An 18348-nucleotide genomic window follows, 5' to 3' on the forward strand; every position below is an offset into this window, starting at 1 on the left:
CCAATCCTTCAGCCAAGGTGTTCACTAATGGTTTGCTCTCCAACGGGATTATTAGATCTAATGGTAGCCGCCAGGGTTGCCCACTGTCTCCATTCATTTTCACACTTGCCATTGAACCTCTAGCTGAGACTATTCGGTCTACAACAATTCAAGGCCCTGTTTTTGTGGGAGTACACCATAAGATCTGCTTATTCGCAGATGATGTACTGTTGACCCTTCACACCCCATTTCTAGTTATCATGCTTACATGTTGTACTAGAGAATTATTCTCATGTGTCATACTACAAGCTGAACACGTCAAAAACTGAATTAATAATGTCCTACCAAATTTGCTTACCACTCTTAAAGCTTCCTATTCATGTGTCTGGAAATCGTGAAGTCTTAAATACCTCGGAATCCAGATCACCCTGAAAATATCTGATGTAATTGCATGTAACGTATGGGGTGTATAGCCGCCATGAAAATTATGCTTCTCCTTAAACTTCTTTATCTTTTTAGAACAATACAGCTATTGGTTCCAAAATACTTATTAGATAAGTTTCATGCAATGTTTATTAAATATGTTTGGAAAAATAAGAAGTCAAGAGTTGCTAGGAGAATTTTGTCTGCACCAAAAATGGAGGTGGGACTAGCGTTTCTGAACTTACAAACATACCAGTTGGCAAGTCTACTGAGTCAAGTGGGAGAATGGTCCATACCAGATAACCCGAAGATGTGGGTTAGCTTGGAAAGAGACAGTTTCCCCACTGCCATTGACAGACTTACTTTGGTTACCTCAATCCAGTACCCCTCATCGAACCTGTTGCTTAGCAGCGGTCTTCCCGAAAGGTTTGGCTTGAAGTGGCTTCTAAGTTAGATGACATTACTCTGCCTACTCCTAATCTCTCCCTTAATGGAATTGCATCCTTTATTTCGAATTTAAGATTTAATAGTTGGACAAATAAGGGAGCGATTTCCTTAAATGATGTCACCACAGATGGCACTTTGAGCTCTTTCGTTCAGATACGAGAAATTCTCTATACCAGTAAATGAATTCTATACATTTCTCCAATTACGTCATTGGTTGTGTAGTGCAAAGCAAACTCCCCATCATATAGGTAAGGTCCCTAAATATTGTACAATAGAGTTACTACAGTTTCTTACAAGGGAGGCATAACTTGGTGGTATTCCCTTATAATTTGTTCTCCAAAACCATCTAAATTTCCATCTTTGGTGAAGTTGGAGTCAGACTTATCATGCTCATGAACTGAAGGAGACTGGCAGTCAGTCTTTCACACCTGTTTTAGGCTTTCTAAATGTGTCTCAAATGTGGAACAATTCTATAAACTCCTCCATAGAAGGTACCTTACCGCAGAGAAGATACATATGATTTGGCCCACGATTCCAATTCGTGTTGGTGACACTGTGGTCAAGTGGGTACTTTACCACACATGTTCTGGTCATGCCCATTGTTACTCCCATTATGGACACTAGTATTCAAACTTATTGAGAAGGTTTTGAAGATCTCTATAACCCCAGATCCTCTAATAGCTATCTTTCATATATATCATGGGAACCTTACTAATAATGACAGCTACATAATGGGGCACATACTTATTACGACTAAACTACTAATTGCTCAACAATGGAAATCAAATGTTATCCCTAATATGCAGGCTATCGAAAATAAATTACAAGCTCATTATGAATTTGAGACAGCAGGGATCCCTTATTCATCCACAGTGTCCAACCCCCTGATTTGTTGGTTTGGTTGGAATGAATATTGGAGTCACAAACGTTCGTTGGGTAACTAAACTGAACTAAATAAAATAAAATTAAATAATGCAATATGTCTAAGGCTTTATTGGTTGCAATCCACAACTGGATATTATGTAAATTTCTGCCATCTCCTTATATAGACTGAATATGTGATCAACTATGTATTTGATTATTGGGTTAACGCTCTCTTATGGACCTATGGTCTATTCTGACCTAAAGATATGTTTGCAATGTATGTGCCTCTTCCAGTTATTTAATTTTATGTTTTTCTCTGTATGTCTCTCTGAAAATTAATAAAAACTTAACGCAATCATGGGCCTTGAGATAGAAAATCCTGTCAGAGGGGGAAAGGCCATGGGGCGTCAATGGAAAGACTTCGAAGATTGGTGTACCAAGCTTTTTGCGGCCAATCTGGAGTAATGAGTATCACGGTGCTGCCATCCAACTTCAACTTGCGGAGTATCCGTAGAAAAATGTAAATTGGAAGAAAGATGTAGATGAGTGGAAACGTCCACCCAACCTCTAGAGTAGGGGTGGGCAATAAGCGGCCCCCAGTTGTTGTAGAACTACACATCCCAGCATGCCCTGCCACAGTTTTGCTATTTGGCCATGCTAAAACTGTTACAAGGCATGCTGGGATGGGTGTAGTTCAAAAATAGCTGATGGGCTGCAGTTTGCCCACCCCTAGTCTAGAGTATCTACCAGAAGAGCTTCCGGATCTCTGGTGCGGAAGCAATACCTCAGCAGCTTGCGATTGTGTCGTGAGGCCATGATGTCGATGTGCAGCTGACCCCAACACTGAACCAGGAGTTGAAAAACCTTTGGATGGAGAGACCACTCGCCCACTTGTACATCCTGGCGGCTGATCGAGTCCACCTCCTAGTTCTGGACCCCACAAATGTACACAGCTGATGGGCAGAGCGTTACTCCTAGCCCTAATAGAATACAACTCGCCTCTCTCATGGCACCTCAACTGTGGGCGCTGCCTTGATGACTTATGTAGGCGATATCGCGTTGTCTGATTGAACCTTTACCGGCCGGTGACAGAGAAGGTCCTCTGCTTGAAGGAGAGCTTTGTACACTGCTCTGAGCTCTAGTATGTTGATTGGGAGTCAGCTCTCCTTAGCTGTCCATCGACCCTGAAATGTCTGATGACAACTTAAACCACCCCCAACCCCAAACACTCACATCGGCAGTGAGCAGGACCTAGTCCTGGATCCAAAAGGGGTAGCCTTTGTTCTAGGGGGACGGGTGGAGACACACCACAAGAGAAAGTGACAGGCGTCTCTAGGGAGAACAACCATCTGAGTCTGTAGATGCATGGTGGAATGGGTTCACCTGGCCAATACCTCCATCTGTAGAGGAAGGGAGTGAAACTGGGCATACTCCACCATGTCGAAGGTGGAAACCATTGTTCCCAGGACTTGCATGAATGGATAGAGACCCAACGCTGTCCCAGGAAGGCACGAATCTTGGCCTTTAATGGACTGGATATTTTCTTTGGCCAGGAATACAAGAGGAACACTGGAGTCTAGTAATGCTCCAAAGTGTAACAACGCCTGAGATGGCGTCGTGGTGGATTTCCTCCAATTGATGATCCACCATAAGGCAGAGATGGACCTGAAGAACCTCCAGAGATTTGGCTAAGAGGAGCAGGTTTTATAGAAAAGGCAGTATCTGGACCCCCCCCGTGTCTGAGATGTGCTGCCATGACGTGAAAAAATGAGGATCCGTAGAAAGACCAAATGGCAAAGCCTGAAACTGGAAGTGTTCCTCCCTTATCGCAATCATGAGGTAACGCTGATGATTGTCCCGGATAAGATTATGCAAGTAGGCATCCTGGATATCCAAGGTGGCCATGAAACCCCCCGGTTCCAAAGCCAGTATTTTGTAGACTCCATGCGAAACCTCAAAACATGGAGATATTTGTTGAGCGGGTTCACTATAGGACGGAACAATTTGTCTGGATTTTGGGCCCAAAAAAGGTTGGCGCAAAAGCTTGTGCCGCTTTGACATGGGGGAACCAGGGCTATAACTCGTGAGTTCAGAAGAAAGCGAATCTACTCTTTGAGAGCTCCTGCCATTTTTGGATCTACCAGAAGGCCTGTGGAAGAAAACTGGGCTGGAGGACGTTCCCTGAATGTAAGAGCGTAACTCTGGGATACTACTCATCTTACCCAGGCATCCAAAGTTGTCGACATCCAGACCTCAGAGAAAAGCAGAAGCCAGTCTCCCACACTGGGGGATCCCAGGTGGAGGCCCGCTTCATCATGTGGAAGGATTTTTGCTGGCTTGGTAGCTGGGCGTCAGATCAGGTTTGATTTGGACTTTGAGCTGTTAGTGGAAGAGCCCTGGAACCTGGTGAAAGACTGACCCTTAGCTTTATATTGAGGTTAAAAGGAACGAAAATTAGAAGTGTGTGACTTAGGTGCTGCCACAGAAGGTATAAAGGCTGTTTAGAAGCTGCTATCGTAGCCAATATCTTGTCCAATTCTGAACTGAACAGGACCGCCCGAGAAGGGAAGAGCTTCAAGAGCCTTCTTGCAATCCACATCCGTATGCCAGGTATGAAGTCAGAAAGCTCTCCTGGCAGCGACTGCTGATGCCTGTACCTTAGAAGTGAGGATGCAAGCATCAATACCAGCCTCACCAAAATAAGTGCACGCTTGCCTGATATGCTCGACCAGGGACAGTAACTCTGACCTGTGAGCACCAGAGCAGAGACCATCTTCCAGGGAGTCCATGCAGCACATCATGGCTTTAGCCCCCCAAGCAGACGCAAGAGATGGGTGCCCAACTGCCCCTGCATTAGAAAAATTTGTCTTAAGTCTCTAGTTTCCTATCATTAAGGGAGGCCATATTTGGGATAGAAAGGGTAGAATTTACCCATCTGGTAATGCCTGGAAGTGGATAAAATGTGGAAATGCATTTAGATACAATACGCTTGTTAGGGTGAGCCCACTCCTCAAACAGGAGGTTATCCACAAGAGAAGAGGAAGGGAAGTCAGCTGCCACTTTCCTCTGACATTTTAATACAGGGGTGTCAGACTTAGAAGTCTGGTCAGAGTCCTTAATCAGAAGAGCAAACGTAACAGCCCTGATTAGAGCTTCAATGTCCACCTGTGGTTGGGAGTCTGCCGGAATAGAGGAGGTTTTCACATCAGAAGAGATGGAGACGTTGTCCTCACAGTCTGAAGAAACATCCAAGTTGGGGACACATGCAAAACAGGGCATAGAGTTGTCTGGTTGGGTGGGTCTGCGCTTGGACGGACGGTCCTTATCCAGCATCTGTTGGAGAGAAGTAGGCACATGCGCTACACCCTGTACTGACTGTGAGAAGGTCTGAACCCATGGTGGCTCTACGGCAATGGACTGTGTCTCTCCCTGAGCGAGCAAAATATTGGCCAACCGACTCACCTGTAGCAACAGTAGCAGGGGGAGCTGTACTGGGGGTTGCAATTTGGTTAGCTAACTACAACATTACTTGCGAGATTGGGAAAGCCCATGCTGGTTCCTGAGAGGAAGCAGTGGCCGAAAGGACCTCCTGCTGAGTACCTGTGAAACACCTGTGTCATAAGCCATCATGATCTGGAGCTTGAGGAGAAAATGCTTCAGCAATTTTTGCAGTTGCTCAGCACAGCAGCGCTCCCCTCGCTGGGTGCCTTGTTCTTGGAAGACATCTTAAAGTATTCCAATAAACGTATCCACACACACAAGTTTATAGGAAAACAGTTGTGTACAGTTTTAAGGGGAGAGCACTAAATGTAAGAGTGCCACAAATAAAGAAATAAGTGGAGCTACAACAATGTATATAGTATCAATTGAATGTGAACACTAAAAAAACAAATTAGTCCCCACTAAATAGAAGGCTAAACACAGAAAAAAATACAGAAGACAGTAGAATAAAGTAGCTGTAAGTTAAAAAGAGGAAAGGCAGCAAAGTATAGATACTACCAAAGTACTCCTATACACTATTAAACAGGCACACAGAAAACATTCAATGCAGTTTTAGACGTAAAAGGGCAATATTATGCTCAACAAAACAGCTCCAACAGGGGAGGAAGGAGCCAATTGTATAACCTGACTGTCGGGTGAGGTATACAGGGAGGCAGGAGCCCGTGTATCTCAGCTTCAGCAAGGCAGGCACTGTGGAAAATGTCTGCCCAGCATTTGTCTGTGGGAGGAGGGTAGTCTGAGATAGGGATGTGCACCAAGGGTTGGGGAAGAAACTAATGGGATAAGCTAACCCAGAGGTTCCTAATCACAGTCCTCAAGGCTCCCCAACAGTTCAGGTTTTAGAGATATCCATGGTTGAGCACAGGTGATTTAATTAGTACCTCAATCAATTAACCACCTGTGCTTAACCATGGATATAGCTAAAACCTGAACTGTTGGGGAGCCTTGAGGACTGCGTTTGGGAACATCTGAGCTAAACTCTCCCTTCTGGCAATCCCCAGGAAAATGGCCACAATTATTAATTGTGCCCCATTACCAGAACATACCATGGTGGTCTAGTGGATGTGCGGAGACAACCCCCACTGGCCAGCACTGTCAGTTCTAACAGCCGCCATGAGTGCAGGGCCCTGTCTTACCTACTCAGTGATAAAAATAAATGAAAAAGAACATTGCTCTATATATATATATATATATATATATATATATATATATAGCAATCAATGGGAATGCACTCTTAGTGCTTTTAAATGCACAATGGTTTCAGATCAGATTCAGGACTTTTTATTATTACAGCTTTTCCTCAGGGACTCAAATAACAAATTAAAAAAGTTACACACCTTTATAACCTCCATGTGAAACAAACAAGTACCCTCCAAACATGACGGCAATCAAGCAGGAGCGGTTCACAGACGTCAATTAGAAGCACCCGTCACCAAGGATACGTAGTAAATAAATAAAATCAGGTCACACAAAAAGATCTCTTTGGTGACAAAGTTCAATCATGCCAGTACTGAAATCCTCGAGAAGCACCTTTAGGAGAATCAATGACAGCAGTAAGGTGAAGCACTGAAAAGTAGCTGTAATTTCCACTGAAAGTGGCTTTATGACAAGAGCAAAGATGAGGAGAAAAAATAGGTTGCCCAGGGAGGCAGAGTAGACATTGACAGAGATTGTGGTAGACAACTAGAATGCCATATACACATTTTTACAGCTCCGTTGCATGAATTTTCAGCCCACTCAATCAAATGTCTTTTTGTGTCTAAAGACATAATCATGGCAGGGGTATTCTTTTTGTAAACAATGTGGATAATGGTCATTGTTATTCTGGTGTTGTCCACAGCCTGTCAGCCAGGAATAAAACCCTACTGATCCAGATGAATACAACCTAACTATCAGCACCTTCTGCAAACATTTTAAAATCAACATTGAGTAAAGAAATCAAGCATAGCTTGTACATTCTAATGGGTCTTTGTTCACCTTCGGAATTACAATGAGCTTGGCACATATAGAGGTTCGGACATAGTGGGCTCCCTGCATGAGTGAAACTTACAAGGTAACAAATAAAAAGATTTACAAATCAGTATGTTTCCAAGACTATATAGTGCACTGAAACCATCTGTATCCGGGACAGAGGAAGATTTTATCAATCTTATGGATTAGGAAATCTCAAATTGACATTTCAGAATTCAGAAGCACCAGTTACAGGAGGTTGAGAAACAAGGTGGATTACTACATCATAGGTAGATTCAATTGAGAACTTACTTTGTAGGTAGATGTAGAAAGAGCTAAATCTTAATATTATTGGATATCTGGCAACGTTGTTATAGATCATATTAATGATATAGATATTTTGGCTTCAGGTTTGTTGGTTTTTTAGATGTTCTTCATCTCCTCAGCCATAAAACTTCTGCTGAAGCCATTTCAAGGTTTTGGGGCATGTTCCAACAATAATGCATATACCTGCACTTTGAGAAAGAGAATTTTCCTGTAGTGGGATTTTCACTTCAAGAGCTGCTCTTTTATTCCTACTACTTTTCTCCCTACTTCTCAGTGCAGATAGCAAGATAAGAAACTTACAGTACATTGGATTGTGTCCTTATGCACCTTCGAGATAGTGGTGGATGCTATATCATTTGAAAAATGTAGATATCCTGGACGGAATCGGTATGATTTACCGCCGGACCCATGCCTGGCGGTTGGAATCCCGACAGCGGCATCCCGGCAGAGGAAATCCCGATCGTCAAAGTATATACTAACCTTACCCCGTACCCCTCCCTTAGGGGTGCCTAACCCTAATCCCCCCTCTAAGTGCCTAAACCTAACCCCCCCATCTAAACCCAAGCCCCAAGGGGGGGTGCCTAACCCTAAGTTCCCCCCGGGGATGCCTAACGCTAACCCCCCTTCCCCTAGCCTAAACCTAACCACCCAGGGGGGTGTCTAACCCTAAGCCCCCCCCGGGAACCCTAAAGCTAAATCTCCCCCCCCCCGCATCTATCCGCGCTCGGCGTCCCTTCGATCAGGATGCCGGGTGTCGGGCTCCCGGCGAATGTCTAATGACAGGCGTCGGCATATCGATGCCGGTCTTTAGACCCTTCCCGGGATATGACAGCCAGGAAGCCGGCTGTCGGGATTAGGTCCGCCGGCTTCCCGACTGCATACCTCCTGGACAGCCTGTCTGACCTCATAAGCTTGGGACTGTACACCAATAAGGACTCATCTACGTACTATTGAAGGGGGATTGGAGATATACAAGCTGCTGGTGAAGGTTTATGGTCAGACCACAAGATGATTATGATCTCAGGCCCAACCAAACTCTGTGTGAGGGAAGAGGCGATGCAAATCAACTCAGTAAGGGAATATATTTTCTGAGGGTCCCCCCCAAAAAAACAAGTAAAGTCCCTTGTTGAGTTGTGTATACTGTAAACATATCATGTAGTTCATTGGGATGTAGTTGGCATCCCGACTGTCAGGATCCCGGCACCAGAATCCTGACAGTGTTTGGAATCTCGACACCGGCATCCTGACTGTAAGTATTAGGTGGAGGGTTAGGTTTAGGGATAAGTGGGAGGGTTAGTGTTAGGCTGCATGGGGGGGGCGTTAGGGAGTTAGGATTAGGCTGCGGCAGAGGAGATAGGGTTTGGGTTAGGCTGCAGGAGAGGAGGGTTAAGCTGGGCATCCACTATGCAATTTTCTGACAGATATCTGTCCAATCTGGCTGGTTGGATTAAAAACCTGGTAATATATAGAAGCAAATGACAATCGTCCATTTGCTCACAAACACTGGAAAATAGCCAAAAAATGGTTGTTCAGACAAATTGGTTAAAACACACAAACGTAACCAATTGGAAAAAAAATGTCACCTTTTTTCAGTGTTTAAAACCATATGATCGACTGTCATTTGCTGACAGATAATTGTATAGTGTATGCCCAGCTTAAGACAACTTACCTCCAGGTGTCAATATTGCAAACCAGTCGGAATTTCGGCATTGGCATTCTGACCTCCGGTCATTTGTGCGCCGACATCTCGTACCCAACCCGGTACATTGCTTATAAAGAGTAATAAAGTGCATAGCAGGCGTGTTATAGTCCAGTGACCCTGCTTCCTAGATGTGAAACATAACCCAATGCATGTTACCCTACTGCTGATTTGAGTAGATAGCTATTAAATATTAGTATTTAAACAGAATGTGTGCAGTCGATGGATATTCTCCCTAGTTGCTATGAAAATTTATAAAAACTATTCACTAATTTAGCACACAGCTAAAATGATGGAGAAGATCACTGTACTGTACATTAGTTACTGAGACCATGAGGTTGAGCTATTAAACACTATATAGAACAGACATAACAGCTAATGAGCAGGTTTTGCTTCACTGACTGAGAACATTCTGGCCAACTTGTTGTTGGAGCAGCATGTTCAGTCGTTTCCAGTGACAGTGATGATTGGATGATGTGTCTTCTGTCAAACAATCAAGCTTTCACTTCAGTCTCCCGTCTATCAGCTGGAAGAGCCTCTACATTCATGTCTTGGCAGGATGGAAAGGAGACTGTCAGCACTTCATTGTGCGTGACACTGCTGCAGGAAAGATTGCCGACTGCTAAGAAAGAGGACGAGGCAGCTTTTTCTGAAACATTAACTAATGTACTGCCATAGAGATGACAGTCATCTGTAAACAGGAAAGTAAAAATGTTCAGTTATCATAACCATTCAAGTTTGACCAGAAAACATGTGGTTACAGATAGCCGCTTTCAATTCGCTACCTGCTGTGATGGACACAGACTGAAGCTGGACACACATTCTTATGTCCAGTTTGGCCATACACTTGGGGGCATATGTATCAAAGCTTGATGTGAGATAAAATTGTGAGATATATATCACCAACCAATCAGCTTCTTACTTACATTTTGCAGGCTGTGTTTAAGAAATGATAGTTTGGAACCGATTGGTTGGTGATATATATTTCACAATTTTATCTCACATCCAGCTTTGATACATAGTTCGTAAAACTGGACGAGATCTTGTGATTTAGCACACAGAGGGTCAGGACTGAAAGAAACTCTAATGTTATACCCTTATACTGCGAGAAGGTGCTGCCCTAAGTGCTAGGTTAATGATAGCAAGTTCTTATGCTATAGTATAATATGAAATTGCATAGCAATAGTGGGAGAGGTTGAATGACTAGTTAACAGAAACTCAATTTAGAATGGGATATAAGTGCACCTGCCTGTGAGACAAAATGGTTCATCTGCCAAACTTGTGCAACAATGTGGCTGACCAGCACATTTACCAACTCCCAATAGAAGCCTTTGTTGATGGATCATCTGGCCTGTGTGATGCAATCCTGGGGTTTGATGCTGAATGTGCATCTCTTTGTGGAGCATATTTTCTGTTTTTTTCTTAGTGCGCATATTCCAGAATGTACAGCTGAAGAGTCATATTGGCCCGTTCTCACGTAGGCAAGTAAGTTCAGTTAGTGCGTTTGACGGAACTTTACATTTTCTGGGCAGATCTACAGTACTATATAAAAAGGTATTCACACGTCTTGGGAATTTTCACTTATTCCCATTAATGTGCCAATTTTTAATCCAATCATTTGTCAAAATGAATTAGGAACCCTCCCCCCTTGAAAATAAGTGATTGTATTAGTATTCATCTCATACTTGATAAAGGACCAATAGAAAGTATGGTGGTCGCTCAAATCAGCTTAATGATATTGCCCAGGTGCTTGTAAAAGGCGGGGGTTTACACTGAACCAGTGAAAAAAAAAGGGATATTCCCTCCAGCACACTGCAGCAATATTGGCAAAAATACTTGAATCCTACATGATAACAGAATTCAAAGGTATTAGTTGCATACATTTGCAAATATATGATTAAGCGCCGGGCCAACGTCAAGGCTCCTCTATACCGGCGTCCCTAACATTAAGGGGTTCACGTCCGAGGCACAAGGCACCCCAAAATAATCCAGCCAAGGACCACTCCCAGGGCATCACACGAAAATGGAAGAAAGGTTATAGTGAAGTGTAAAGTATAGATGTGTAAAAGATAAATCAATAAGTGTTAATATAATAAGAAAGAATTACAATTACATAGATAATATACAAACAAATAGGAAAGTGATGAAAAAATATTTATGTGAATTAAGTGATGCCCTGAAAAAGGCCCAGCCAGAAGAACCCTGGGGGCCCCACACCCAAACATTCACCCCAAAATAATTATTGCTACCAAATAGTAGCACCCACTCTGGGTCATATAATTACAATTAATGTACTGCATGATAACAGCACATATATAAGCTGTTATCATGCAGTACATTAATTGTACGGTCTGTTCTAGGCAGATTTACAGTTATATTTTTACCAGTTTTTATGATGGACTAAATTGTGCATTGAGACCTAGGTGTATTTACAGTGGTTGCAGGCTACACACGGGTCCCTGGGAGCCCACAAAGCACACCCTGAACCCATACATCATATTTACCTCTCTGGCATTGTTGCAGCAGAAATCACTGGGAACATGGCATTGGCACCACGGACCCCCTCTTCTCTTAAGCGCCTCTGCATTGGGGTATATTCAGTGACTTGAAAATATTCTTGTACCTCTTTCCTGATTGATACATCTGAATGATCTCGTCATGGTTCTGCATGGGATGCTCTTTATGTTGTGTTTGGAAATGCACTACATGGGGGAGCTCACAGAGACAGGTAACTGTAAGGTGGGCTTTAATAAACTATTTATGGTAGGAATATAGCAGGGGGTGAATACTAATACAAAAATGTATTTTTAATTATTTCTGCCTAATTACTTTTGTCAAAAGGTTGGATCACATTTTTTTGCAAATTATAGGCCGCGATTCAATTAAATGCGATGTTGAATAGTCCCGGGAGGGAGCACCCATAGCTATTCAATTCAGCGCACTGTTAAGTCGGAGAATGCTGGTTCTCGTGATTTAGTCGCGAGAACCGGCATTCTCCAACTAAAGTGCCAGCCGCACAGCTGTTAGCGCCGAGCTCTGCCAGAAAACAGCCGTGCGACCGAAACTTTTGTCGGATTTCTCCTCACATCCGAGGAGGGTGCGAGAGGAAATCCTTTAGCCCGACCAAACATCACGTTGAATTGAATAGCTTCGGGAGCTCCCTCCTGGGGCTATTCAACATCGTACTTAATTGAATCACGGCCATAGTGTACTTTGTGTTGAATAGTGGGAACACATTTCAATTAAATCCATAATGGTTCCATGTTGTAACACAGCAAAATGTGAAAAAGCTCACGGGGGAGTAAATGCCTGTTATAGCCATGGTATGCAACTGTTTTCTGTTATCAGCCCCTTTCTGTAAAAAAATGGGATTATCAACAGGAAACCATATCTTCAGTTCCAATATACTCCTGAAACTTTTATATACATATTTTGTAAAATAAATTAGTAGCTCTTTTAAAAAACAAATTTTATTTTAAGTTTAGTTTACCTTACTGTAGTGTAAATGATAGTTTGGGTGATTTATTAGAGGGGCAGTATAACAGATGCCAGCTATCCCCTTCCTCCCATTCCCTCCAATAAGAAACAATTTGAAAAGTCTGAGACCAACTTTGTATATTTTATTTTCTCAGTATTTTCTCTTCCATCTCCTACACGTCGCAGAAGAGTCATTTGATTAGATTAATAGCCTTCCCAAATTTTTAATCTGTGTAATGTACAATGGGTACTGCACAGAAAAGAGGCCTAAAACACATTAACACACGTATAGAGGCAAAATAGTATTTGTACACACAAGGTAATACAATAAATGAAAACCAGGGAGCAGCAGACAGACATTTGGAAGAGTTCATAGTCTTGTGCAAGTCTTTCTTGTACATCTCCACATAATCTTTCATTGTTATTCCTAACAAACATCTCTTATAAATAAATGATTATTACATAGAAAACGGACAGTCAAGGTTGTACTCCTGGCGATAGTACGAGAAATGTAAGGCTACTGGAACGTCTAGGAAATGCAGCAAAGGTGAAATACCTTTCTGTCCGGGCTTGAGAAAGTGCTGGATTCTATACACAGGGAGGCAGGTTGCATTTAACGCTGTAAATCCTAGTGGTGTCTACAACAGCCAGCTACCAGTGAAAGGGTTGAAATCGGTACATTTGTGGTAACTTCTGGTTTTCATTTGTTGTATTTTTCTAACATTGTAAACTTAGTTTTTATTCTTTTTTTTTGGTTGAGACTAAGATGTTGAATCAAAGGATACAACTTCTCAAAGAATATATGGACAAGGTGGGGACGTTAGATCTTCTGGATCAACTAAGATAATAAACAATAGTAGATCAAACTGATAAAGAATAGGCATCTTCATACACACACACCTATTGCACAATAAACTGGCCTCAGCTCCATTTTAAAGCTGATTTTGAATATTGCTTTTGGAAAATGGATACAAAGTAACATTATCATTTAATGGGTAAAGATGAGCTGAATGTCTCGGTTTTTTTTTGTATAAACTCTTCCCGGGTAGAAGAACCAGCCCACATTTCTGCATAATCTGATATTATTGCAGTCATTATTACATAGACATTTATATTCTTTCCACGTGGCAAAAATCCATAGTCAGGAAAAGCAGAATGTTTGCCAAAAGCTTGACAAAGAGCAGACACATGAAGAGATATATATAGTATGATTGTCAATTCTACACGGGAAAATGGAACTATGTGCGTGAATCTATAATATTGCACTTGCAAATGACAATTACATTATACTTGGTCCTTTAATTGAATTGCTTTGTACATAATGCCTGAAACAAAAAGCTACTTTTTATTTTATTATTATTTTTTTTTAATATTCATTAAAAACCCCAGAGGATCTCCCCACCCAAAACATTTTCTACATAAATAAATAACTTTCACTTTTATATAACCACTTTTCTGAACATTTACATTTGTATGTTGTACAATATCTACACACAATAGGTTATCATCCCTTGCACATTAAAATAAATTTACATACATTTCCTCCCGTTGTGCATTTTTTTCTCATTGCTCGCATTTAGTATTTTAAAGGCCATATCTAATTCTTTACACTCAAGTGTGTTATGTAGGTCTAATGTGCCCAATTAGGGATACAGCTCATTCTGCAGCGAAATATTTGCCAAGACCACCCTGGTCCATGTTATACAGCCTCAGACCTTATATTATGCGATATCTACTGTGTGCTTTATAACAGGAGTGTTAAATGGTAATGTCTGCATATTAATAGTGTAGGCAACTTCCACTCTTATGCTGCCGTGCAAAAATGTACACTCAAACTGCAAGCCAATTCTAACATTTAATTGCATCAGTATAAAGTTAAAGATTATTTGCTAAAAAAACAAACAGAAAAGGTTTGCTGGGATAATATCAATAGGACCAAAACTATGTATACTAGAGTGTGCAATGTAATATTTAAAAATGCCTATTTGACACAAGCTTTCAGCAGAGAAGGGGTCTAGCTTATATTGGGAGAGCAGTGCAATATTTTGCCGTACTCTTGTGCAGGCAGAAAGGTGCAGATTACTCTGTAGAGGGTAATGTTATCTTGAACTGGCATTAAAACCCATTCCCTGGTGAGCCGGGGCAGCAGTGACTCGCAGGGCAGAGTAGACATCAAAGTAAGAAGAATACTAATTGGGTACATACACATCCTAAACAATTATATCACATAGAAGTTGAAAGAATTCCCTTTTTGGCTTTCTGTTCACCTGTATGGGTGACGATCGTGGAGATTTCACAGTGCTAGAGCTTGTACAGTAGTAGACTGTTCTCTTAACTTAACATCACATATTAAAAAGTGGTTGGTTTAGTTAGATTAATAAGTGCTATGAAAACAGCTTGTTTTAGAGAATGTTTGCAGCTTACTTTTAGCACAAAATATAGATTATCAGTCAGAGAAAGGAGAGTAGAAAATGTTCCAGCAACTTTCCATGCATCTATAAGTAGTGTCACTTCAGTTAATGGAGGAGCTGAGTAAATTGAGACATGGCCTTCTACACGACTATATTTTTTTGGCACGCCTACGTAATTCTGCGGACTGGGGAGAAACAACAGCACAAAAAATATCTATCCCCCCAGCTTAGCAATATATAAATTACCATGCACTACAGATAAGGATGTGTAGCTACATGAGATGGTAACAGATCTCCAATCTAAAAATTATCAGTGCAAAGAAAACAATGAGGTTGTACAGTTGAGCAACTACACGCAAAAAGCAGCAAAACGGGACACTTACAGAATATTATGAACTTTAGCTACAAAAGGACTTCAGGTTAATGGTTTGGACTTGTCCCCTGATCATCAAGATTACAGGTAAGTACACCTGCGCAGTGCTTTCATGTCTGTTCATAATTGTGTTCTTTACAGGGTCAGTCCACTATATACTGATATGAGCAAGGCAGACTGTCAGGTATTTTGGAATATTGTCATTCCATGAAAAGTGTTTTATTTTTTTTCCTTTTTCACAAAAAATGTTTTCATTTCTTAACTTTTTGTGCCTTGGTTTATAAGACAGGAAGCGGAGAAGGGCAGGATTGAGCCATCTGATTGCCGTGGTGTCCAGCTTGTTCTGTGGACGCTGCCAGAGTATTCAATGGACTTTTAGCTTTCAGGAAAAAAATTAACAATATAATTATTTTTCCCTGTTTTATCGTACATGTGCTGTGCATTCTTTCCAGAGATGGGAAAGGTATAGGAGGCATTTATTTACATCAATAAGTCATTGAACCTACTTAAAAAATAATAAAAATAAATAAAAACATTGGGCTACGTATGAATTGATTTGTCTCCCTCTGTGGTTCTGCCATGATTATCTTCTGGGCATCACTACCCTTTTTAAGGCCTGTTGTTCAACACTTCTGGTCACCAGCTTTGCTAATGTTGTTATTTAGTAGCACCAATTTGTTATGTCTGTCTCTCCACCAAAGTTCTGCCTCTGTCCCTTATTTTTCCCCCTACCTTTAAAGTGGCAAGAGCAAAGCGCAGAAGAAAATGTTCAGGATGCGTGGGAGATCATTTCTGACTTAAAACGCCAGATTCCAGCTTGCCGGTGGCCGCACTCCTTCCCCAGCATCCTGCAGCAATACTCATACTTCTTTGGCTACGTTCCTTTTCCCGATCCCGGTCACTCTCAGACTGACTTTGTGTTCGCTCTGGTTTGTGGTTGCTGCTACCTGTGGGTTGTGATGAGATAGTACGAAGCAAGTGATTTCTCTTCCTCAGAAAATCTGTCTGGCCAGGGAGACAGAAGCTTCCCTTTCGCAGTGCTATCCTGTTGGTATTCTTGGCAGGCCGAGATCGGTGGCTGTATTCCAGTTGGGCAAGGTGAGACGCATAGCCTTCCGTGATAAACTGTAAGACAAATACATATGTTGGTAGAGGCAATGTTCAGTAAATTGCTGCATTTATTCTGGCTCTTGATTTTAAATGGGATGCCCATCCAGACATGTATCAATGTTCTCAGTATGAGTCCTATCTCTTTTTTTAATAAGGGTGTTGGTTACTGAATAAATGTGCCTCTTCCTAAAAGTGTAAACAGTGCATCTTTCTAAGAAGACCAGCGCAAACCAGTTTGACCAGTGCGCGCTGTACAGAGCACCAAGATTTAGGTGGCGCAATGCGCACTATACTTATTTAAATACACACAGAGGAGTACCAGCAGGGAGGGCCTATGTACAGACATAGTGGCAGTTACAGTGTGAGCTCAAGAAAGTTTGTAGTCTACACATGAGCTGGGACAGGTTGGGCACGGGGGACAGACAAAGCAGAGCAGTGGAGACAGTGACGGGCATATGGAGAAATATAGTACATATAGCAAAACAGCAGGAACAGTGTGGAATTTTGGACTGGGGCACTACTGTAGGGGTATATTGTGTCTGAGGCACTACAGTAGAGGCATATTGTGAACCAGGGCACTACTGTGAGGGAATATTGTGACCCGGGGCACTATTGTGGGGGCATATTGTGAACTGGGGCACTACTGTGGGGGCATATTGTGGACTGGAGTACTACCATGGGGGCATATTGTGGATTGGGGCACTACTGTGGGGGGCATATTGTGGACTGGGGCAATGTTGGGGGGCATATTATGGACCGGTGCAATGTTGGGGAGCATATTGTGGACTGGGGCAATGTTGAGGGGGCATAAATTGGACTAGGCACTTTGCTGGGGGCATATATATTCTATGGATTGTATTTTTTCTTTTTTTGTGAAATCTTTTTATTTTAACTAAAAACAAGTATTTTTTCTTTGTTAAAAATAAAAGAATTATTCATAAACGTAATTTGATGGAGGAGGATGGTGCACTTCAAAAATTCTCACTCAGAGTGCTAGTAGACCTGGGACTGGCTCTGCTTTCAGGCAGATTGCAATAGTATACTAAAATACAGTACAAGTCAGTGGTTCCCAAACTGTGCGCCCCTGCACCCTGGGGTGCCTCTGAACACTTGCAGGGGTGCCTCAGGTTGGTGGTCCAGCAAAAAATCAAATTGTTTATGTTCAATGTAATGTAATGTAAATATGTGCACAAACAGAAGCACAAACCTGTCCACCACTATACAACCAAACCTAAGGATGACAGGGCAGCACAATTTACTTCACTGAACTACTTCACTACATTTTTTCTGAATTTCTGAATAACAAACTATTGGCTTAGGGGTGCCGTGAAAACAATGCTGATGCATTAGGGCGCCGCGATTCAAAAAAGTTTGGGAACCATTGGTATAAGCATATATTTAAATGTTGGTTACTGTAATATTCCTTTTGTAACTCTTGTTCTGCTTCACCTAATGTAATGCCTTTGCCTACACTTGAAACGATACACCCTGTCCCTTCCGTCCTTAAAGGGGGGGTATCCACTAGACGATAAAGTTGAACGATAACGATAAAATCTTTCGATAATCGTTTGAAAATTTGGTCTTTTAGACATCTATCATCGTTCAAACATGCTGGTCAACCTGACGATATCATCAGGTTCAGCATGTTTGCAGAAGATTGATTGTGCCTGCACTGAACGACATATCGTTCAGTGTGGGCGACCTGCAGTGTAGTGAACGACTGAGCGATAACAATATCGTTATCGTTCAGTCTTTTCACTGTCGGGTAGTGGATACCCACCTTAAGA

At 42.0% G+C, this 18348-nt stretch overlaps 1 protein-coding gene across 10 annotated transcripts in view; it reads right to left on the reverse strand.

Moving 5' to 3' along the window:
• Window positions 1-12765: 12765 nt before the first annotated feature.
• The window catches only part of PITPNM2 (phosphatidylinositol transfer protein membrane associated 2), a 371894-nt gene continuing 366311 nt past the window's right edge, over window positions 12766-18348 (reverse strand). For 8 of the 10 annotated variants that reach the window (XM_088449121.1, XM_088449120.1, XM_088449123.1 and 5 more), the window contains one exon: window positions 12766-16576. In XM_088449121.1, coding sequence (XP_088305247.1) covers window positions 16238-16576 — 339 coding nt within the window. In that variant the 3' untranslated portion in view covers window positions 12766-16237. The remainder of the gene's footprint in view (window positions 16577-18348) is intronic. The other 2 variants (XM_088449128.1, XM_088449127.1) reach the window with 1 other exon arrangement.

The sequence above is a fragment of the Taudactylus pleione genome, unplaced genomic scaffold (assembly GCF_031769625.1).
Source record: "Taudactylus pleione unplaced genomic scaffold, aTauple2 ptg000479l, whole genome shotgun sequence".
NCBI classification, from domain to species: Eukaryota; Metazoa; Chordata; class Amphibia; order Anura; family Myobatrachidae; genus Taudactylus; species Taudactylus pleione.